At 43.2% G+C, this 24,425-nt stretch overlaps 1 protein-coding gene across 2 annotated transcripts in view; it reads left to right on the top strand.

Annotated features, from left to right (window-relative positions):
- The window catches only part of MEGF11 (multiple EGF like domains 11), a 253,885-nt gene that overhangs the window by 206,080 nt on the left and 23,380 nt on the right, over window positions 1-24,425 (top strand). For both annotated transcript variants that reach the window (XM_021552638.2, XM_077785950.1), the window contains exons 15-21: window positions 9,147-9,293; window positions 11,834-11,968; window positions 15,122-15,250; window positions 18,085-18,213; window positions 18,907-19,035; window positions 21,487-21,615; window positions 21,760-21,993. In XM_021552638.2, coding sequence (XP_021408313.1) covers window positions 9,147-9,293; window positions 11,834-11,968; window positions 15,122-15,250; window positions 18,085-18,213; window positions 18,907-19,035; window positions 21,487-21,615; window positions 21,760-21,993 — 1,032 coding nt within the window. The remainder of the gene's footprint in view (window positions 1-9,146; window positions 9,294-11,833; window positions 11,969-15,121; window positions 15,251-18,084; window positions 18,214-18,906; window positions 19,036-21,486; window positions 21,616-21,759; window positions 21,994-24,425) is intronic.

The raw sequence follows: 24,425 nt of genomic DNA, 5'->3' as shown, positions 1-24,425 counted from the left end.
TGATGCATGCTGCTGAGGAACAAACATCTTATTACCTTGGTGCTTTAGACTTCCAGGCTCCATTCCTGGCTCATAAGAGCTGCCTCCCTCTTTGCTGTTACACAGGAAATCAAAAGACACATTTCGCTGTCCTTTACAAGCCCAGTCACTTCCCCACGTTGCCAGAGCACAGCTCCTGATGGTCCCTGCTCGTGTCCAGCTGCTGTGGGAGTCTGGAGCTGCAGGATTTCACCTGGGGCTGTGAGGGAGGGGTGGGCTCAGGAGGTGCTGCTGGGCACAGCCCTGGGCAGCTCCAAGGGACCAGGCTGCAGGGCTGGGAACATTTGCAGGCTGGCAGTGACATCTGCACTGTCACTCAAACACAGAAACGTGTTTCTTGCCTCCTGTGGACACATTAATTCAGGAAAACTGATAAGCCTGTTACTCAAGGGAAAGCCTTTTTGAATTTTAAAGGAGCAGTGACCACGCTGACAGGAGCTCTAAGGTATTTTTAACTTCATTTTCTCTGAGTTCTTTGCAAGGAGGTGAAAAATCCTTGAAGGAAAAACCCCATCCTTTCTATAAAATGCATTTTGTTGGTATTTATATGACTTTTCTTTCATTGCAGCTGTATCAAATTTATAATCTTAGAACCAGATCCTGTCCTCAGCTGTACTGGGTTGAAGCCTAAATAATTCTCTTGTCATTAGTAGATCAACCTCACCTATGTGATGATAAAACTGGGAGCTGGTTTTCCATGCCTCTTTAAAACCAGAAAAAAATCTAGGACTTGTTTCATGCACCTGCAGCTTTTTAGCTAAAGATCCAGAGTGTTTTAGAATTCACAGTGTCATGGGTTGACTTTTTTTTTTTCCATCAGATTGTACCATTGGTTTGTAAGACAGAGCCTAAAATACCAGAATGGAGCAATAGTAAGTTCCTATTAAACATGCATTTTCTAGATGTCTAGTCCCATTATCTGCACCATATTTTGCATTTATCACTTCTGGCAGCCTTATCTGAGATTTTTAAATTAATAATTTATTTCTGTGATTATTCTGTATCCTTACATTAGCTTTAAATGGACAGGAAAACTAGAAATTTCTAGAGTCAGTCTAAAATGGTGCATTTTAACCTCTCTCCTGGCCTCTGCCTTTCCAGTGTGAAAATCTTTTCCATATGAAAGGTGTGCTTACTCGCTGGATTCGACAAGTGCCCTTTAGTCTATGAATGTAAGATAAGCTTATTAGAAATTAGCTTTAATTTTTCATTGACTTAATTTCAAGTGAGTTGATAAGATTTTAATGTCAGGCTGTGCTTAAAAATTCTCTCTTTGACAGGAACCTTTAAGGATGGTTCCTGCTGATATAGGGCTAATTTTCAAAAATATGAATTCTGAAGTTATATCAAAGATTTCATTGATGTCCTGACATTAATTATGTCTGTGCCTTCCTTGGCAGGTATCTGGGGGGCTCCTAATTTTCATCTGAGGGAGGTTTAGTTGTGTTTGTCCTGTGACAGATTTTGTATATATTTCACCTTTTGTGAAATCAGTTGGATTTTTGCCACTCCTTCAGTGGGAGTTGGATCAGACCCTCAGACTATAATTAGCAGCTGCAGTAAGGCTACTGCTAAACTTCAGCATGTATGCAAATCATTGCAGTAATAATCTTATAAACACAGAAGATACACAAGTTTGTTTATCTTTGTATTTATTTTGGGGTTTAATTTTGCTTAATAAAGGACAGCTTTTAAATTTCTGAGAGAAGACAGAGCTTGGATGGCATCCTGGGTGATGCTAATTTAATGGGCTTTAAAAACATGAGACTTGACGTTAGAGGTACCCAACCCTTTTCCATTTTAATGTGGAGACATTCTATATATAAGCCTGGCTATGTGTACAATAGTCACCTATAAATAAATGTGGGCGAGGAGTGGGGAAAAATTATTTGTGCACATTTCAGCAGACTAAATCCTGGCTGCTGGCATGCTGGGTGTGAAAGGAGGAGAGGGAAGAGTGCTCAGCAAACAGCCTGCAAGCTAAAATGAGGTGTGGATATATATTTTTATATTTATATAGTGGAGAGACTGTTTACAAGAGCAGGTAGTGACAGGTCAGGAGGGAGGGGCTTCACACTGCCAGAGAGTAGGGTTGGATTGGATATTAATAAAAGTAGAAATATTCTTTATGCTGCCTGCCCTGTGAGGTGCCCAGAGAAGCTGTGGCTGCTCCATCCCTGGCAGTGCCCAAAGCCAGGCTGGACAGGGCTTGGAGCAGCCTGGGACAGTGGAAGTTGTCCCTGCCATGGCAGGGGCTGGGAATGGGATGATCTTTAATGTCCCAGCCCAAACCATCCACAATTCTATGCTACATTATATTATTCATGAAAGAGTTTGCAGTGAAAAATGTTGTAAACATCTTCCTTCCCCTCCCACACCAAGGAGAAAGGGCGGAATTTCAACATCATTGACCACAAAAGGCTGTGGTTGTGCCCCAGTTCTTGCTCAGCTGTTCTCCACTCATGGTTTAGTTCAGGATCTTGAACATTTGCAGCAGGAAAACAACCCAGCTCTTCCCAGCTACCAGTTCCTCCTGTTTGCCTGCTGAATGTCTGCTCAGATCTTCCCCAGCTTTCTCTTCCCTCGTGGCCTGAAACTCTTGCAGCATTGAGAAATAGGAAAGCTCTGAAGATGAAGCAGGGCTGTGTAGGGCCTGACTCCTTTTAGCCCCATTTTCTGCAGGTCTGCCCTGCCTGCTCAGGGCAACTCTTCCCCTGCAAGAGTGCACCCTGGAGAATACCCTGGAGCAAAGGGAACCAGATCATCCTTAATTTTAGCAAACATTTTGACTTGCCTAATTTCTTGTGAGGTAGGTCTCTTGCCTCAGAAGCTTTTATTGCATAAATTTCCCAGGTTGGGTGATTCATACCTGGAGATTTCTCTAGATAATTAAAAATAGGGGTAGGATTAGAGCTCCACAGAGGTGCATTAGGCTCTAAGTGTATTACTTGCAGGAAGACACTTACATTAATGGGTGCATAAATCGCCCCTGTACAGATGAGAGAAGGGACAATTTAGAATTTTTCACTGGCTGCAGGGAAGGGCTTATTCTTCATTATTTAGGACCAGATCATGGAGCTTTCATTTAGACTGATGGGCTGTTACACTCAGGAGTTGCCCCTCTCAATCCACTGGTGAAAGATGCTCAGCAAGAGAAATAAGGGCTCTATGGCAGCAATTTGGGAAAAAAATAATTGAAAAAAGCATTTGAGAACACCACCAAAGTTCATAGATAATGTGAGTGTGGTTGCTGTTCTCTGCTGAGTAGTTTCACTATATAAAAACAAAAATAGCTTATTTGCAGACTAGATGAGCAGCCATCAATTCTTAATGTTTCCATTTAATTTTATGAGAGATCCCTTTATGTTTTCTTCTATCTGCTGTCCTCCCAACACTGATTTTCTCATTCTTCAGCATTCTTAAATGCTGAGCTGTCAGAAATTGTGCTGTGGTGCTTCTGACTGGCTCCAAGTCAAATACTTCAGGGTTTGCCTCAGGTAGGAATAAATATAAAGATGCAAAAAGTGATAGAAAAGCATCAAGAATTCTTTGTGAACTCTTGTTCAAGCTCTGTGATAGCCCCTCTGAGCAGCTGATCCACAGCTTGGACAGTTCTTCCTTGTGTTCTCAGTGAATTGCCTTTTCCCTTTTGGAGAATGAAGCAGCAAAAGAGTCTCTGCTTAGGAAAGCACAAGGACCTAACCTCAGATACAACTTAAACAGAATTTACAAGGACAACAGAAATGTAACAGCAATGAGAGTATTAGGGAAAGATAAGAGGATAAGGTTAAAGAAAACATGAATGTGTGATTATAGAAGTCATTATCAGAAATAAATGTACAAATCAGGAGGCCAAGGCAGGATTCAGGGAGACCTGGGTGGCCTCAGGCTCTGCCCCTGGCACAGCCACCTGGGCTGGCTGGGGCTGCTGCCAGTGGGATCAGTGCAGGGGGGGCAGAGAGCAGAGGAGAGTGTCCTGCTCCTCCAGGGAGCAGCCCACGCCAGAGCTCACACACACTGAGCCATTCCCATCCTGTTCCCAGTACCTCAACCCCCTGCTGGCCTCTGCCCACACCTCCCACCCCAAGCAGCCTTGCAGCATCAGCTGGAGGGTGTGTGCTGTGCTGGGCACCTGTCAGCAGGTACAAAGCACCTCTGAGGCTCCATCCTGCCAGAGACACGAGCCACCAGCATTCCACATCAAAGCCAAGCGTGACTCACCAAACCTCAGGCCTCCACAGCATTGCCTGCATAAATCCTGTGCCTATTTTTGCATCAAAAGCAGCTCTTTCCAAAGCTATTCAAATGCCAGAAATAAGAGATTATTATGACTTCATGTCATGTTGAAAGACAGGTGGAGGAGAGCACAATGTTTGTGTTGGATTCAAATGTCTGCTGAAATCATTCCTGTCATTCTTAATTGATGTTGCATCTGTCTTTAGATTGGGACTATTGAGGGGAAAAAAAAAAAAAAGCTGAAGATCTTATTCAGAGAAATAATTACAGTTATACACTGGTAGATGTAAAATTAAAGTACTTGGGGGGGGAGGGAGCTACATCCTATAATTTATCAAATTCCTACATCCCTGAAAAATAATTAGATCCTGGGCAATGTGCAGGCACTGCTGCAGAGGCTACTGTCAGGGGGATAGCAGTGGTCAAAACCAGGCCACTGGTTCTCATTTATTCCATCCATTTTTGCTCTTTTATTGTGTTTGGAGTATTAGTTTCCAACTATCCAGAGACACAGCAGAGAAACAATGGCAGCTTTATTAAGAGCCAGAGATGTAATCCCCAAGCATGAGTGCAATTGCAGAAGCTGGAGAGGGAAAAAAGGGAGTTCTGCTTATGTCTGGCTTTCAGGAATTTTCCCCTCCAAAGTCCTTCAGCATGATGTAGTTATGGGCAGCACTAAATCTGCATTACTTTGACAAACTTTCTTGAAGCCACTGAAGATTATTAACAGAAGCAGCCTGTGAAGGAGCTCTTCAATAGATGCCTCACATCCCAGTTGTATGGCTTGGGGGGTTTTTTCCTCTTCTTTTTCTTGCTCCTTTTCCTGATGCTTGTGTGGATGTTGGACTAATCCATCACAGTTGATTTTGAAATTTGAATACAAAGACTGATTTCATCTGGTCAAACTTGAAACTGCTCCATGTAAGACAGACACAAGTTTCTATCAACAGCTTCCCACTGCCAGAGGGCAGGGTTAGATGGGATAGTGGGAAGGAATTCTTCCCTGTGAGGGTGCTGAGGCCCTGGCACAGGGTGCCCAGAAAAGCTGGAGCTGCCCCTGGATTCCTGGAAGTGTCCAAGGCCAGGCTGGATGGGGCTTGGAGCAGCCTGGGATAGTGGAGGTGTCCCTGCCCATGGCAGGGGTGGGACAAGATGAGCTTTAAGGTCCCTTCCAACCCAAACTATTCTGAGATTCTGGGATTCTCTTTCTCCTCCACCTCTCCCTGCTGCTTTCCTTTATCAGGATTACCTGCAGTTCCACATTGGAAGATCCCTGCCCAGCCAAATAGCTTCACCTTTGGGAAGCCTGGGCTGAGTTACCCCAGATATTCCCCACGTCCCAGACAGCAGCTGCTTGGACACTTGCTTGGAAATTGTCCTGGAGGGGCAGGAGTTTGGAGCAGCTCTCCTGTGTGGTTGTCCCTTGGAGCAGTGCAGTTGTGACTGCTCTGATGGGCTGAGTTGAGCCCAGTTTGTGTTTTCCACAGTAATTCAGGCCCTCAGGGCTGGTCTTCCTCCCCACCAAGTGTGCAAAGGAGGTTGGTGTGGGGAAAAGGGAGTGAAGCCACTCCTGGGATTGTCAGCTAAATGCCATGTACAGAGCAGCCCAAAGGGAATCCCACTGGAAAGCAGCCAGTGCTTGCAGAAATCCAATACCCCAGATCCCTGCTGGGCCATGGAGAGTTTGTGGCTGCTGTTTCACAGACCGAACTAAAGCCACAGTGGGCTCTGCTCTTACCTGGGCTCTGTCTTACTGCAAAAGTGCAGATCTTTTGCCCGTGTCCAGTGGATAACTACAATTTTATAAGTTATGTGAATTTCATCTACAATTCAGCCCCAGAACATTGTTTAAAAATGTCTTGGAAGTGTAATTTTATACCAGTGTCTGCAATTGTGAACCACAGCCTCGGGCTGGCAGATAATTCCCAGGTACCCAGGCAATAGAGTTTATGTATAGAGCTGCTTCCTGCAGCTTCAAGGACTTCTGATAGTTGTCTTTCTAATTTCTACACCATGCATGAGAAACCAGGACTTTGTTCATAAATTAGGAATCTGTGGTTGTAACATGAGGTTATACAGAGGTGTGTCAACTTCAGCAGGTTTTGTAGTTCTGGAAATTGAAAACTAATTGCTTATCAGAAATGTTCATCAGCAAGTTCCTAAATAAATATTAAAGTTTTACATTACAGAATCTTGCTGCTTCACTGACTCTGATTGTAAAGTAGCTGGGAGGGATGGACTCCCCCTTCACATGCTGTCAGGTTAGGGAATTGTAACATTAAGGTGCTTTTTCCAGCACAATTCCATAAGACTTGCATGTCCAGATGCAATTTTAACTTCTCATTTACATTTGCAATTCAATGCATGTAGGAGCCTTCAAAAATGAAGTCTTCCATGAGAATTAACTTGAAGTAATAAAAAGTCATAAAACCCTATTGCGGCACCACATCAGTTGTCTTCTGGAAGTGTACAAATAAATAAGGGTTGTAATGGGTGCCAGTGGCTTCTGGAAAGTTTCCTTTTCCCCCTTTCCATTTTGCTACAACAATCAGCTCCACAATGACTCATTGCCTTCCTTAGGAGAGGGAAGACATCCCTCATTACCCATTACCAAAGGAAGGGCTTTGCTGCTGCAAGAATAGCCCTGGCATTCAAATTCAGGTGCCTTCCACAAGAAAAGAGTCATTCTTCCCCAAACTTTGTCAAAAGAGACAAGAAATAATGCTGTTTAATTGTCCCCATTTATAAGTAGACATTATACAATGAAAAAAATCGTAATTTTAATGCTGCAGTCGGGAGGAAGAATGCACATTTTTCTGTGTTTGTGTCTGAATTTCAGTTCAGGGAGCTCATACTGAGACTCAAGGCTATAAGTGATCATCTATATGTATTTATAAATACAATCACATTTATTTATTTAAAATTTATCATCTGACTTTTTAATTACAGAGTACTGTGGATAAAAGATATAAATGCACACACAAAACACTTCTTTAAGTAATCCAAGGATATATTTGATTACAAAGGGATCAAGGAAGACTTTAAAATAATTGTTTTTCTTGGTTTTACTAATACAAATGTTCCTTGTCTCTTTTCATGGTCCCTTTTTTCAGATTTATTTACTTGGATATGAAAGAATTGAGCTTGTATTAAGTTTTTACTGTATTTTAATGTGGTTTTTATTAAGCTGTACAGAATGGTCCATGTCTCTTTATAAATAAAGCTAAGATCATGTATTACTAGAAATCACATTTCAAACTGTTCTTTTGCCAGACTTGGTTAAGATTTTCTAGGAAGGGACATTATAGTTGTATGATTAATCTTCAGAAAAGGGAAATTTTGGCTCTGCAGTATTTCTTACTGTGTTAACTTCAGAGATTTATAAAACCAACTTGAAACTGCACTGTAAGTGTATTTATAATGACTTTCAGCTGATTTAATAATGCTCAGGGTTTGGTGACTGTACAGATCACAGCTCCCCAAATGCAGTGCATTACCTCCAGCATCCAGATGAAGTTATCAGAGGTGCAGGAAATGATTTGGATTGTGTTTCTGCAGAGAGCTGCACTAACCCAACCCCTGGGCTGCTTTGATCCCACGGTGGGACATGTGCATGGGTGATAAAGAACATCTCAGGTCAGGGATGGTGAAGAACATCTCAGGTCAGAGATGGCGAAGAACATCTCAGGCTGGGGATGGTGAAGAACATCTCAGGCTGGGGATGGTGAAGAACATCTCAGGTCAAGGGTAATAAAGAACATCTCAGGTCAGGGTTGAAAGCCCAGCTGGGGTGTGTGGGTACCCCTCGATCTCAGAGCCAGGTTCCCCCTGGGGTCGTGTTCTAAGAAAAATTTCCAAGCCAGTCTCTGATCCATTTCTGCTGTTTTAGGTGCTCCTGCCAGTGCCACTCCCTGCAGCTGGCACTGCTCAGTGTTCATGCTCCTGCAAACCCATCCAAGGAGCCCTTGATCATGCAAATAGCCCTGCTAATTGCAGGCATTGGTACTGCCTTATTCCAGTGGAGTGAGAGCTTCTCAGACACAGTGTGCAGGATCAGCTCCTTCAATCACATTTATATGTGACAAGCCATGGCACAAGGTTGTTTTTAAAAATCACCAGTTTAAACAAAGCCAGTTGAAACCATGCCAGAAGCCTCGTGTTAAGTTTCCTGGCTGTGTGCTCCTTTCAGTGTTTCCAAGCTTTGCTCTTCATAATAACAAATAACAAACCAGCACCCTGGGAAGTACTGGGAGCTGGATTGGCAGGTCTCAGTCTCCGTTTAACATGCAAATGCTCAGCCTGTGCTCACACATGGCCACTTGCTGGATCAGAACTCAGTTCATTCACACAGAACTGGGGAGTTCTGGGTGGATGTGGGGTATGTGCACAAAACACCAGAGCACGGGGTTTTAAGCCAGGAAGGGAACAGAACACAAAATAGAGCTTAATTTTGTGTTCAAGAATCCAAATACTGAACATGGTTTTGCAAAATCCTGATTTTTCTTTTTATGGTCGTCCAATTCACAACAGGTAAGTAATCAGGCTTCAATCAACTGCCTATTTCCAAACCAGTTATTTGAGCTATTTTGTGACTTTAAAACAATTCCTGACCTTCATCTCTTGGATGACATGCAGAGTTTCTTTAATGGTGCTGAGGACTGAACAGGTGCCCACTAACACCTACAGAATTCACCTCTCTGGCATTTTCTTAATTTTCACTTTATTAAGCAGATCAAAGAGGAGCTGTTTCCTTCTCAGACTCCCTCGCTGGCTCTGAGGGACTGTGAGGCATCAGTCCAGCCAAGCATTTCTTTGATCAGTGAGCAGAGTAAGAATTGTGGGAAGACTAACGTGTGGCTTTGTGTCCTTAGGCATCCACTGTGACAACATCTGCAGCCAGGGCCGCTGGGGACCCAACTGCTCCATCTCCTGCAGCTGTGAGAACGGGGGATCCTGCTCCCCTGAGGATGGAACCTGTGACTGTGCACCGGGATACAGAGGGCCCTTGTGCCAGAGAAGTAAGATTTCCTATAGCTGGCAGAAGCGAGGCAGAAATGCTCCTTTATGACACCAGACAGACAAATCCACGGTTTCTGATCTGCTTTAGCTCATGACTTCCTGAGGGCAAAAGAGCCTGGGAAATGCTCCTTCATCAAGAACTCTCCTGCACTGAGCTGTGCCTTGTGTTTCATCTTCTAATCACACCTGGAGGTCACAGGTGACCTGGAAGGAGGAGCAGCACCTTTACAAACCTAAGCTGGCAGGACACAGATTTGCAGTGAAGGCAGACCTGTTAAACAGTCAGCCACCACCCATCATATCATGACAAGTGGATGAGTGTTGGCATCAAAATAACAAGGCACTGTTTTCTTAAATGCCAGAAAAAGAAACACAGCAGCCCAAAATAGCTCCTGTTTGATGCTCTGCTGCTACATATTAAAATGTACCAAGCAGATAAAAATCTTCTCATTTGCTTTATCTGGGAAGCTGCATTTGCCCCATAGGGACCCTAATTCACTGATCCAAACTACACCAACCATCTTCCCATGTAAACGAGAAGTGGATTTGTCTTTCTATTCTGCTCAGCATTTCTTCTTGCTGTAAGACATTCTGCATGCCCAGTTCATACATCCCTTTGATTTCACCAGTTGCACTTGACACTAGAACACACTCATCTCTAAAAATAATTTGTAGCTGACAGTTTTTATTTAAAGCCATTATAACAATGACCTTGAGTACTGCTGTCATTAATGGCCTATAAGCATTTCCATTATAAACCCCAATTTCCAGGTGCTTCAGCATATCTGTGTAGCTGTAAAACCTCTCTCCAAGGCTAAAATGTGGAGCTCACAGCTTTAGGGAGATGAAGAAGAAAATGTTTTACAAATTTGAAACCTTAAGAGTGCAAAACTTCCAGAAGTTAATAGTTTCTGACCTTTCTGAGATGAAAAACCCAGCTTGGTTCTATCAGCTGTTGGCATGCAGGCTACAAGAGCAAGCCTTGCCCAGTTTGCAAGCCCAGCAATCAGGCTGCTCCCTGAGGGTGTTTGCTAAGGATCTAATGGAGAGAAATTTTCCTCCCTAGTGGGGTGATAGCAGAGGGATCCTGTGGATGCTTCTGCTATTGCCTCTGTGAGTATTTGGCCTGGGAATCCAGCTTGCTTCCAGCTCTTTTCTGAGATTTCAGCTCAAGAATACCTCATGAACAGGAGACCTTGCTAAGCTTGTTCTCAAAATCATCCACATTTTTCTCTTAGAAATTAATTTAGAAACAGGATTTAGGCTGTTTTATTACAAGGCAGAGCTGAGGCTGATACTAAAGATGATACTCAGCCAACTTGTCCTGTCCATGTAATCAGGATTACATGAGACACTGGGATGGTTTAGTGCTCTTAAGCCTGCAGAAATGTCTCCAGGAATGACCCAGGTTGTTTTATAGCTACTGCATCATCAACCAACCTGTCAGCTAAGCTCCAGCTGGAAATGTGCAGTGGGGTAAGAGCCTGACACCCTCTGAGAACATACAGTCCAAGAGAAAATTCTCATTTGCTGGAAAAATAGAACAGACATGATTTAGTAACCACTGAGCCAGAACTATAGAACAGAGAATCACAGGAGTAAAAATAAAAACATATAAAGTTATTTTTACTGTCACTTACTGCAATTTAACATTTCTTTGTGTTATCTATTGCTGTGAATGTTTGAACAGTGGATGCTTTTTCACTCTACATGCTCTTAGAAGCAAAAATCTGCTTTTAGAAGAGATACTGAGCCATAATCCTGATTCTGTACCTGATGTACAAATTCTGTAATAATTTCAATCCAGGTTTTAGGCAAAATAAGCACACAATTCATTACAAGTTTACCCAGCTATCTGGTGTGATTACTGATTCAAATCAGGTGATTTTGTATGGTGTTACATGATTACCATTATTGGGTTCTGTTCATCACTTGACGGCTGTTGCTCCTCCCATGAAATGTATAAAATGACTGCCCCAGCTGAGCACGGACATTGCACCAGATAGGTTTGGAAATCAGCTTTTGGCAGAGTAGTTTTGACATAAAATATTGTTTCCTAATACACCTTCTCTGACTTCTTGACTCAATTTCCATTTCTGAGTTTCTGTTGTCTGTACATGTATGCCAACTGTTTCTTTTCCTGTCTATCCTAAAATCTTTGGAATGTGTGTTATTAACCATATCTGCTGTGAGGTTCAAACATCTTAAACTCCTGTTTTGTCAAAGTGTCCAGGTCAGAGAGACTGAAATTAATGTCCTGAGAGAGGCTGCTGAGAGCTCCGCTGTGGTATTAAATAGCCGAGGACTTCCATGAGGAAGGAAGGTGGGAATGTTTGAACACAGGAGCAGTTTACCAGAGCCTGCACTTTATTGAACATGCAACAATCCAACAGCCTTCATCCTTTCAGCTGTCCACAAAACTGCGGCTGACAAATTAAGAAATATTGGTTTGGGATTAAGACAGACAGAGAATTCTCGAGCTCTGAGTGATGAGAAAACGTTGGAAAACCTGTGACAGCTTGCTTTGTTCTGTTTGCAGTTTGCCCCCCCGGTTTTTACGGCCACCACTGCAGCCAGCCGTGTCCCCAGTGCGTGCACAGCAATGGTCCCTGCCACCACGTGTCCGGGCACTGCGACTGCCTGCCGGGCTTCTCCGGCCCCCTCTGCAACCAAGGTACCGCTTCCCTGCCGGGGCTGGGGCTCTGCAGCGGCTCCAGCACAGCCCCCTGCCTTTTGCACTTCTTTCACATCCCAGGCAAATCTTTCCTTCAGAGGGAAAATGCAAACAGGTACTCTGTCACCCTGGTTTGAAATGACTGTGGAATGAGACACCTGCTGTAAATACATCAGCATCCAATGGCTTCGTTTTTCTGGCTGCTCAGCCTGTCCTCACCTGAATGTTGAGAGCACCTTCATGTGAACTTTGCAGCAGGACAGGGAGGTACTGGTTAAGGTAAAGGCTGGCTCAGGTGAGCAGTCCCAAACAGCCACTTGTGCACAAAACCTCATTGGCACTGTGCAGAACCTGGCTGGGAATAGCTAAAACCATGGACACAAGTGGAGGAGACAGGAAAGTTTGCAGTGAGGCAGGGATGTGAGTTCATTTTCACAGGTGCAGAGGAGCTTCCGCTCCCCAGACACCCATCACCTTTCTGTACCTTTCAAAGTTCCACATTTAACTCCAGGTGTCATTTTCATCCTAAAAATACACACAAAATCCCTCAGCCTTCTGCACTCTCAGTTGCTGCATACTGCAGTGGGTATTTTCTACACAGATATTTAAAAGAAGTGATTTGTAGTGGCCACTGCCCCTGTGAAGTCTCCATCCCTCCCAAAATTGAATGACACTTTCAATGACCTGGTTTTCAGTAAGTTGGGATTGCAGGCAGCAGTTACCCAAAATCATTAAACATAGATTAAATATAACCATGGAGTTGTTTTTTTTTTTCCTGTGCTGTGTAGTCAACTAAACATTACACCAATTAATTTATTAAAATGAACGTATTTCAGTGAATTTGTCCATTTTATGTAAAACGTTAGCTAGATTTCAAAGCATAAGCAGGTCTAATTATCCTCTTAAGAAAACTATTTTATTTTTGCTCAGATGTTCAGCACTTCTGGTTTTACTTTGAAATGTTGATCTATCTAGCAAATTAATCTTAAAATATTCATGTCCTAATTAAAATCAATTTGTGTTGCAGTTTGTCATAATGAGTTAACATGTAACTTTATTTTGTAGAAAGAAAAATGCTAATTAATTTTCCATTAGAAAAACGTGAAATTTAGATTTCACTTCGGAATTTTCATTTCCTTGTGCCATTGGCAGCAGGAACATTTTTCCACCAGCAGTATGTGTATGTGAGGAGCTGTGTAAACCCCAAAACTGCACAGGTTGACTCAGTTGTACCAAGGATTCGGAGCTGAAAACAACTAAACAGCTGCTTTATTAATATCTTTCACAATCCCAGAGCGAGATGGGTTGATAATAACTTGTTATCACTGCTAGAGCACACCTGACATCCCACAGGGACTTTGGGAGTCCCACTTCAGAGCTTTCTGAGCTAATTAACATCCCAATCTGTGTTGTACAGTCAGACTGCTGCTGAAGAAAGCAGCATTAGGCCTTGTTTTACAGCTCTCTAAAAATGATTGAGACATTTAAAAAGGGCTTGGATTTGGATCTTACATCTTCACAAGAGTCTCTCTGTCAGTCCACAGCCAGGTGTTTAAATTAGAGAGAAAAACCATTTTGTCATCCCTCTGTGCTGACATTCCAGAGGGCATCATCCCATTTCCCAGAGACAAGGGGAGCTCCTGTGGAGGGAACCCCTCTGCCTGTGTGCACCAAAGCACCAAAGAGTGACCTGGTCCCTTTGCCAGCAGCTCTGTTTGGATCAGAGCTTGCCCTGATCCATCAATATTCCATGGTGCAGAACAAATCAGCTCCTCTTCTAAGGAAGTCCTTTGAGAATTCCATTTTTGTACATACAAACCCCAGCCTTCATTGAGGTGGTGTTGCCTATCTCCATCTCAAAGATGCCATAAAAGAGTGCCTGGAGCTGCTTCATGGAGAGCACTGGAAGGGAATATTGGTGTGGCCTGTCCAGGAGCCTGGGCTGATAGATGAGTTCAGTTTTTGCTGTCTGTGATAGGAGGGTTCTGCTTTCCTTCTTTCTTTGTGTATTCTTTCCATCCTGGCTGAGTGTTGTGCTTAGTTTTATCTCTTTTCACTAAGGAACAGTTCTGTTTAGCATACGGTGTGAAAGCCAAACCCAGCTTTATCCACTCCTACAGATAAGTCCATAGTCTATAGAAACACAAGCAGAAAACAATACTCTGCTGTTGTAAGAGCAGAGGATGGTATATTATATAAAAGCCAATGAATCACAGCTCAGGATTTCAATCTGTGGCTGATTCACAGTCAGGATAGAGTGAGGTCACCTGCAGAGACTACTTTTGAGAAAGTGAGAGAGGCTGAAGTGGTAAAACAGCTGCATAATTCAGGGAAGCACCTTAATCACTTTTTTGACATTGCTATTATTTACCAGGACACAAGTCCAGTTCCATTTGTTACACTCTTTGCAAAGATGGACTGTATGTTTTATCTTGTTTTGAAAATGCATCAGTTTTTGTCAGGGAACACAGCCAATAAGAGCCCAGAAATGAAACATTTCATTCATTACTGAGCAGAGCTTTCCATCAACTCTAACGTTAAAGATTTCCAATAATTTGGTGGGAGGTTGAAGATCTACATGTCTATTAGTTTCCTGTCACTGTGCTTAGGATGACTCTGGAAAAAAATTGAGAGTTTCTTTTCTTCCAACTTCACTTAGGTGGGCACACAGGGAGAGGTGCTGATTTTGTTGGGATGTAGCACATTTGTTAAATAGCTCTCAGTCAAACAGATATATAGCACACATAAATATAAATATAAATCCTTGGAAATTAGATCAGTCCAGCCACTCACTTATGGCTGCTATTCAGTGAATTCTCCTAAGTTTTTCTTGTTCTCTTCTTTTCCTAAAGACCCCTCTTCTCTGTTTTGTCTCTTCTCTTGTAATCCTTCCATACTGCCCTTCAATAATTGTTATCTTATGACTATATTAGCTTCATTTTCCAGCAGAAAAATGGATTTTGATATCACTCTTTCCTATTGTTTTCACTCCTGGGATGCAAACAAAATGGGCTCGAATACTTTTCCTTCTTTCCAGAGGAATTTTGCTTCATCAAAGAAAAACCGTTGTAATTAATTTTATCTCTAATTGCTAAATATTGAGTCCTGTGATTTCCTCACATTCCTTTTGAAGAGCCTGCTTTGTGTTTTCAGTGTGTCCCAGTGGGAAGTTCGGGAAGGACTGTGCTGAGGTGTGTCAGTGCACCGAGAACGGGACCTGCAACCCCATCGACGGCTCGTGCCAGTGCTTCCCAGGCTGGATAGGCATGGACTGCTCCCAGAGTAAGCCAAGGGTCATTTTCCATCTCTGCCTTCACATATCCTATTTATGTGTTTGTTTAGTGCTTTCTCAAAGCTAAAGACAGATTCTGGGGAAATCCCTGTTGTATTACAGCCAGTGCCTTACTCCCTTTAAAGCGGATTTCTTTTAATTAATCTAAGTTAGCTTTGGATTGAATTCGTTTCTGCATTTGGAGTTTGCAGAAGCCCTGACTGGCTTTTATTCCAGGAAAGGGAGGTCATAAGCTCTTATCAGAAAAGAAAGCTCTATGTTCCCTTTTAATTTCTAGTTGGATTCCTTTTTATTTATTTTTCTGAAATCATTTTCTTTCAGCTATTGCATTTAGACATTATTAACCAGTAAATGTTTTCATGTACCAAATCCCTAGAATTGAGAAATTAGGTAGCTGAAATATTTCTATTAAATGTAATTTAATTGTAAAAGTCAATATGGCCTTGTAGGGATGAAGGATTTCTTTCTGAAAATTGCCCAGGTAGAAGATTGGCATTTGCTGATCCCAAAGTGTCATTTCCTGAGAGCATCCCTTAATTGAAGCTAGATCACAGAGGGAGGCAATATCCGATCATTCAGAAATGTTACTTCATATTCAGGATACAACTAGCATATTAGACAGCATTCCAGAGTAAAATATATTAAACTCCAAGTGATAAAGCAGGAATCGGATAAAAACAGACGGCTGTAATTTTGCTTTTATTGTGTGTCTTCCACAAGCAGAATATTGCTGTCACTCAAAAACAGCAGGAAAAAAAGGGGGAAAAGACAGAAAGCTGCACATATTCCTCATTATATTTAGCCATCTGTTTGGGAAATGTCTGTTAGTGTCTGTTAACCTTGCAAAAAGATGGTTTTCCTCACAGAGCGAGGCAGGCCAGGTCAGCAGGACCCGTTCAGCAGGCAGCCCCTGGCTGTGGGTGCTCTGTGTCTGGATGAGCATGGGGGGACGTGGCTCTTTGCTCTTTGCACACAAAGGGAGCCTCTCCCAAGGTGACCCTGTCCCACTCCAGGCTCCCGTGGGCACCTGGCCTCCCCTCCCGTTAACCTGGAATGACCTGGACTTGGAGCTGCTCAGGAGATAATTTTAGCTCCAACTCCAGAGCCAGTTCTGGATTCACTAACAGCCCCTGCAGCTCTGCCTTAGAACAGCATTGGAAAAGTATTTCTGGTTGCTTGTAGCACAAACACTTCAGGCCAAATCCTGCTCAGCTTTACATTGTGTGAGTCCAGTGACCTTTGCTTGATTTACGTCATGGCAGGGTTTTTTTGGCCATTCATTCTGGCTTTAGAGGTGTCTGTCAAATGCCAGAAACTTGCATTTCTCATCCATGGAACCACTGTCATCCATGGAAATAGGCCTGGTGTCTGTACTTTCAGGTTTCCTGGGAACTGTGCCTTATTAATTCATGTCTTTAGCAGGAAGCAATGGAAAGTGCTTTTTAAAGCAAAAATATAGTTGTTATATTGAAGGCCTATCATAATTTCGGATCTTTTAGTCTGGCACTAATAACTGCAACTTACTGCGTTCATTTCTGGAGGGAGGCTTACAATAACTTTTTTTAATGTATTAATATTGTACTTGTTGAAATATAAAATAGACCCAGAGATTTTAATTTAATATTAGCCCCCCAACAACAATAGCAATCTGAATTTGTGGATGGGAATTCATACTGGAAGAAGTTTTCTTTACATTTTTTCATGATTGGAGTAGCACTCTGTGCTTCAAATGAATGTGGTAATTTTAGTGGTTGATTGCATAGCAGGGTAAACCTGAATAGCTGGGCTTTATTATGCAAGAATTCCAGCATGTCAAAAAGAAAATTAAATTACCTCCATATCTTGCAACCCTGCCTAAATTGTCCTCACAGATTATGCGAGTGAGGCATGGAGAGTGGGCACAGGACAGAGCGGGGTCATGCTGAGGGTCGCTGGGTCACTGCAGCACAGACCTGATCCTGCCTCCTGCCCTACACAGAGGATCACAGAATCACAGAATCCTGGGATGGTTTGGGCTGACAGGCCGTCCCTGAAGCCCATCCCATTCCACCCCTGCCACAGGCAGGGACACCTTCCCCTATCCCAGGCTGCTCCAAGCCCCAGTGTCCAACCTGGCTTTGGACACTTCCAGGGATGGGGCAGCCTCAGCTTCTTTGAGCAACCTGAGTCAGGGCCTCACCACCCTCACAGGAAGGAATTTCTTTCCAATATCCCATCCATCCCTGTCCTCTGGCAGTGGGAAGCCATTCCCTGTGTCCTGTCCCTCCATCCCTTGTCCCAGGTCCTCTCCAGCTTTCCTGGACCCCCTTTAGGTCCTGGAAGGGGCTCTGAGCTCTCCCTGGAGCCTTCTCTTCTCCAAACTGAACATTCCCATTTCTACCAGCCTGGCTCCAGAGCAGAGGGGCTCCAGCTTTTGCAGCATCTCTATGGTCTCCTCTGGACTTGCTCCAGCAGCTCCAAATCCTTCTGCTGTTGTTCCCCAGGGCTGAAGGCAGCTCTGCAGCCTCTGAACAGGGCAGAGGGGCAAAATCCTCTCCATCAACCTACTGTGAGAAATCCCTGCACCAGGGAGAGGTTATAGGGTGGCACCAGGCTTTGGAGAGCAATTGGTGGCTTGGAAAGACCAGCCACTGTCCAGGAAGGACTGGTCACTGTCCAGGAAGGACTGGTCACTGTCCAGGAGTCACTGCCAAGCTCAGCAGTGCGAGGTTCTGCCTTTGCTGATGTCTCACGGGTTCTCCCTTTATTGTTGCTCCTCCACAGCACTAACACAATATCATTGCTTTCTGTTTTGTCAGCTGACAAATGTTTTTTATTTTCATAGCTTGTCCCACTGGGTTTTGGGGCCCTGATTGCTTTCATTCATGCAACTGCCACAACGGAGCACTGTGCAGCCCCTACGATGGAGAATGTAGATGCACCCATGGTTGGACGGGGCTCTACTGCACTCAGCGTAAGCCTTTCAGAGACAGGGAATCTGTCAAAGTATGTGCTGCTACCTCGTGTCTCTTCCAAGTACTGCAGTTTTCCCTGGAAAACCACATGCTACCTACTCCTGATAACCTCACATCACCCCTAAGAAAATAGTCCTGAAGCTTTCCAAGGTTTTTTATGCCTTTGGCACTCGGTAAAGGAGGGGAAAATAATTTAGATTATTGATTCATTGTTAGAATTTGCACAGTCAGTGTCCCTGCTTGTTAATGCCCCAATATTTATGGTCTGATTTAGGAAAATGTCAGTGATTTCTCACCCTAGTGCCAAATTACCAGGATGAAAGAGGAGATCCAGTTCTGGCGAGCCTTTTATGAAGGTTCTTTCACTTGCAAATAATTGATTGATCCCTGGTCTTCCAGAGAGTTTCTGTTTAGCATCTTCTTTCACTTCTTGAAAATGTAGTTTGTATAGATGGGTCAAGTTTTCACTCTTCTGAAACACTTAAGAGGCAATTCTGTAAAGATGAGAAACATTACTTCAAGAAAATTGGCTGTCACAGTATCTCTGCATTTCGACCATCAAATAAATGTCATTAAATATACAGAGGCTGAAAATTCATAGATTTATACACCCACATACTTTATGCTGATAACACATCTGTATTTGACTTTCAGCTTATTTCTTACTCTTTCCTTGCTCTGATTGCTGAAAGGTTGCCCAGCTGCTTTTTATGGGAAGAACTGTGCCAATGTGTGCCAGTGCCAGAACGGAGCTGACTGTGACCACATCACTGGGCAGTGCACGTGCAGGACAGGATTTACAGGCAAACAGTGTGAGCAGAGTAAGTACCAGTGACCTCAGTCCCCTCTTTCTCCAGAGAGGGGGGTGTGTTTCACAATTCTTGCACAAACTGGCTCTTAAATGAGGTGTTGCTGTCAGCAGGACAATGACCCCAGGCACCTTATATAATCCATAGGGAGGAGAGGGCACCTCTGGAAAACTGGGCAGTTTAAGCATAAATAAATTCAGTGAATCCCTACAAATTGGGCCTTTCATTCCCAGGCTGAAGTTAAGTGAGAGAAAGCAAATCCCTGCACTCAGTGCTGACTGGATGGGGCCTTCCCAAAACACTTGTACCTGATAAATGCACCCCAGCCCTGAGGCTGCCTCAGGCCTTGGCAGTGCTGCTGAGAGCAGCAGCCCCAGGTTTCCCAGTGTACAAACACAAAAGGGTTAAAAGCAATAAGTCCTTTCTGCTCTCTGCCTTCCAAAGAATATTGGGGATATGGGGCTTTCCCACAGAAGTTATGATGTAGACATGAACCAAATAAAGATTCATCTTTCCAGTGAAAGCAGATCAAGGAAAACAAGGTTGCTTGCCATTTTGGGAAGGGTCTGTGTTTAGCTTGAGCAGTGAGTGTTTCCCAATGAACCTCAATTGCCTTGCAAGGGATCTGGAATGTTTTCCTGGAACTGTTGTCCATGTCCTACTGGAATATTTAGCAGGCTGTGCCAAATGGCTTCTTTAAAGAACACAGAACGAGGGTCCTGGAAACTGGATGTGTTGTAACTGGATAATTACTTGTTTGTCCAGTAAATTCTCACCCACTTACTGGGATTCTAAACACAGGTGAAATCCACTTCATCTTCCCAAGGCACTAATTCCACAGGGTTCCCTCACTTTTTTTGGCAGTAAGGTAATTCAATAACTTTCCTGCCAGATTTGCAAGGGAAGGCTTTTTAACTGCAGTTTGCTACATGGATCTTTATGGAAGAATTTGTGCACGTAACTTAATTCATAAATATGTTTTTGCACACACTTGCATTCAGCAAAGTGAATATCTCAGGGCCAAATCTGTGTGCTCTTGGAGGATTGCACATGGCACCACTGTAATCCTGTAAGTGGCCAGCTTCCTGGAATTTGGGGACACCTTTCACTGCAGCCACAGTGAAAATAGGAAACTAAAGAATTCCACAAAGAACTGCACAATAGCAGATTTTATACAAGGAGCTGCTTTATGATTTGACCCCTGTATAAACCTGATGCTTTCTTTTCTATACAAACTGGAAATGTATTTATTTACTTGTTTTTCTACTGTTTATTTTAAAAGAATCTCTTCATTAAGGCTCCTTCCTTCTCCAAATCCTGCTGAATGGGCAGTCACACTGCATTGCAGATGAAATGCTTAATTGCAGGCATCATTTCTGTGGTGCAGTCCCAAAATTTAGGCCTTATTCATTTTAAGTAGGCTGCAGGCTGATAAAAGAATGAGCATTAATTGTAATAATTTTATTTTTTTCTTTGTTTGAGTACCAACAGATTAAAGATACAATTTTAATATACACTGCAAAAATCAATAAACAGATACTGGCTATGGTTCTCTACTTAATATTAAATTTTGGCTACCAGAAGCTACTTTGAGACTGACACTGGGGAGGTGTTGTCATGCAATGAAAAACATTTGCAGTGACACACAAGGAGTCATATCTTGAACAATATATTCCACAGGATCACAGCAAGAGTGCATGTTTTCAGTAATGCAGCTTCTCCGTGGAAATAAGTGGGATGTGACAGACATTGTTTCTTTCAATTTATTCTTGAATAGTGCTTCCAGAAGTACAGTAAGCTGCCTACAGATTTATTGTAATAGCTCATCATGGTAATTGCATGAATAAATTTCTCAGCTGGACATTCAGGTATTTTGTCTTTGATAGAAACACAAAGACAGGATAGAAATTCCTTCTGTAGTAGGAATCCTGACACCAAAGCAGAGCAAATCAAACCATTCAGATGCTCAGTTCTGAAATTCCACCTACAGAGTTCTATTCACCTGGCACTGGTGGGGATGAGTAGGAAAGCATGTGGGGTTTGTTTGGTAAAGGCTGTTGGGTTCATATTAAGGTTCATTAAAACTTTTCTTTGCAAGTCCCTCCCTGAAAAAATAAAACAGGTAGGTTGGTGAAGAATGCTGAGCTTTGTTGTCTACAGCTTCTGAGCTCAACCTCTGTTAAACTCTGAACATTTGTATTACATATCAGGTCTTTGAAAGCCTTTGTACCTATCATTGATTTAATTCTATGAATTTTCCAGAAAGTTACAGCTTAATAAGTAACAAACTGCACACAGAATACATTTAGCTCCTGCTTTAGACTAATAATAATTTCACATTAGGGTGTTATCCTAGAGATCCTAAAACCTGGGAGACTTCTCTATGGGATTTCCCATGGCAGGTGTTGTGCCCATTCCCAAAACCAGAAGAATTCTTCCCAATGTTTTTCTTTGGCTCCCCAGAGTGCTCTCCAGGAACATTTGGTTATGGTTGCAAACAACTGTGTGAGTGCATGAACAATGCAACGTGTGACCACGTCACAGGCACTTGCTACTGCAGTCCAGGCTTCAAAGGGATCCGATGTGATCAAGGTACAGTGGAATTCTCTCTATAAAATCCTTCTCTCCCTCTCTCTCTCCCCCCTCCAATGATGTACTTGCCTTAAAAAAAAAACAGTATTTAAAAAATGGAATGTACGATTCAATTTACAGTGTGTTATGAATTACTTTTAACAGCGGCTCTTATGATGGAAGAATTAAACCCCTATACTAAAATTAGCCCTGCTCTTGGATCAGAGAGGCACTCAGTGGGAGCAATCATTGGAATTATTATTCTCCTTCTAATTATTATGGTCTTGCTGGCACTCTTTGTGTGGTATCGACGGAAACAGAAGGAGAAGGGCCATGACATGCCAAGTGTATCTTACACTCCAGCCATGAGGATGACTAATACAGATTACTCACTTTCTGGTAAGGGTCTTTTTATGTTAATCAAATCCAGGCTCATATTCCTGTCTGTTGGGGAAATACAAGTTTCTGTGATGTGTAACATGTGTTATTGAACCTCAAAAATAGTGACACTTCCATTCTTCCTCAGAATACCATGGTCTTTAAACACATAAATGGCACAGGAAAGCAAATATAAAACTGATTTAAGCTGCTTTCTGTGTTGAAGTTGATATGGAATATACCTAGGCAGGAAATTTGCTGCATGGAATTTTGAGTCACGTGCATTCCTGTTGCAGTGCGGAGATGTTTCCCTTTGTGAAAACTTGGGAAGCCATTTTTGGTTTGAGGAGGGGGATTGGCTGGGTCAGTCCTAAGGTTTTGGTTTTGTCTGTGTTGCAGTTTGTGGTTTGAGGTGTCTGTTTGTTGTCACTCTGTGCTGTGTGCAGACCAGTCCTTGTCACGCAGACAGCTGGTGGGAATCGTCTTCCCAGGAGCTGAGGAAAGCAGGAGAGAGCAAGAGAAAGGCTCTTCAGGATCAAAGCATTCTTCCTTCTTTCTATCCTCTGCTACTGCTGTGGAGGACAGCTTTTCTTGACAGATTGTCTAAATTTTGGAGGATGTGATCTCCTTTCCAATGCTGTCATTCTTACTCATTCCTCTCTGGCCAACATCAGGGCAATGCCAGGCAGGAGATGGCTTTACTTCCTTCTGGTTTCTCCGCTGTCTCTGGGGATCTTAGGGTTTACTGCTCTCTGACTTGTTCTCTTCTTTTTAAATGGCTGAAACCCCAAGTCCAGGTAAATTCAAGCCTCTGGGGCAGGCAGGGGTTGGCCCAGCAGCTCTGCTTCCCCAGGCCTGCAGTGTCTTTTTCTTTTTGCTTTCTGCTCTAAATGCATGAGGCCCCTTGGCTTCTCTGCTGTCTCAGGGTGGCACAGCTGGAAGCTTTTTATGGATTTCCCTGTCAAGGATGTGCCTGGAAGGAGCCTCTCCCATTAAGCCAAGGATGGTGATGCCTGCTGTAATAACTGGAAGTTAATCATGGAGCTTCTTATGGCACAGTGACTTCAGTCCTCATGCCAGGGACATTTTCCTGCCACGGTGTGTCCCACATCATGGGCTTCCCTGCTGAACACCATGGACTAGTCTCATATCTAGACCACTCAGTAGAGCATTCCTTTTTCTGATAGCTACAAAAAAATAGGGGAGAGAAATTATCATGGATGTCCTTTCTTTCCTTCTTATTTTTGAATTTTAGCTTTGCTGGCTCTTGCTTAAGCTGCCCATTTGGGTAGCAAACAGATGTTCTTCACACTCCTCCCAGGTGCAGCCACCTTTCCCAGAGCTCCTGATGCCATATGATATTTAAGTACATGAGGAGCAAAAGTATTTTGGAGATGGCTGAATTCCTGGACACATCCTAAATAGCTGGGATCACATCCCTCATGTGCACTGAACCTGGGATCTCTTTTGCTCCTTGGGCTGGGAGTTTAGTTCTGGCCCTTGTGGCATTGCTGCTCTGTGTCAGGTCAGTTTATAAAAACTCTGAATACCAGATCCTCACAAACTCAAAGAGCACCAGGTCAGGGGCTTTCACGGGCTTCTCTAGAAAGGAATTGGATAATGGTTCTTTCCTGTTCTTCTCTGTCAGGAATGGGGATGCAGAGACTGGGCCTTTTCTTTCCTCTTACTTGCTTTGTGCAGTCCTTCTAGCAATAGAAATTGTATCACTCAAGAAGCTGCAGCAGAGTAGGGTCAGGCATCTCTTTCTGGAGGTCATCTTGCAGAGGAAGATTAAGAAGACAGAAACACACTGCTCCATCTTCAGCTCATTATAAATTACCTGCATTGTTTCAAGTTTGGGGTTTTGCCCTTTTTAGAAGGGCATTTACAGTTTCTAGACAAGAGCTTCTGAAAACTCTCTGCCAAATCCTGATTGTCCTCCAAATCCTGACATTCCCCTACTGAGACTTTCAGTAAGTGCCCCAAGTTTGGCCTTACCAATGCTGCTTCTCTTCCCTAGAGCAGAGAGGCAGGAAAAGGTGCTGATGTGCACCTTCCTCAGCAGAAAGTGGAGAGGTGGATACTGAGACAAGCTCACAGAAAAGGAATTTGTGGCAGGCAAGACAACACGTGTGTGTCTGAGGGCAGGTGTGTTACAGAGGATGCTGAAGGACAGCAATGATGCCTCAAGTTTTAGCTTTTATATTTTTCACATTCTGTGCTGCTTTAGTGTGTCATTCTGAGCTTCATACTAGGGGATGGAGAGGCTCTCATCACAGAGCAGGGAGACAAAACAATTCCTTCTCCAGCTGGGGACAAGGACAATGATCCAAATCTCAGCCCCAGAGCACAAACAACATGGGCTGGAGAGAGAAAAACAAGAAGGGACTTCATAACTTAAAGCTGGAATTGGACAATGAACTCCAAGGTGCCAATGGAGCAGAACTGATCCC

The sequence above is a fragment of the Lonchura striata genome, chromosome 11 (genome assembly GCF_046129695.1).
Source record: "Lonchura striata isolate bLonStr1 chromosome 11, bLonStr1.mat, whole genome shotgun sequence".
NCBI lineage: Eukaryota > Metazoa > Chordata > Aves > Passeriformes > Estrildidae > Lonchura > Lonchura striata.
This window is presented reverse-complemented; position numbering and strand designations above follow the sequence as displayed.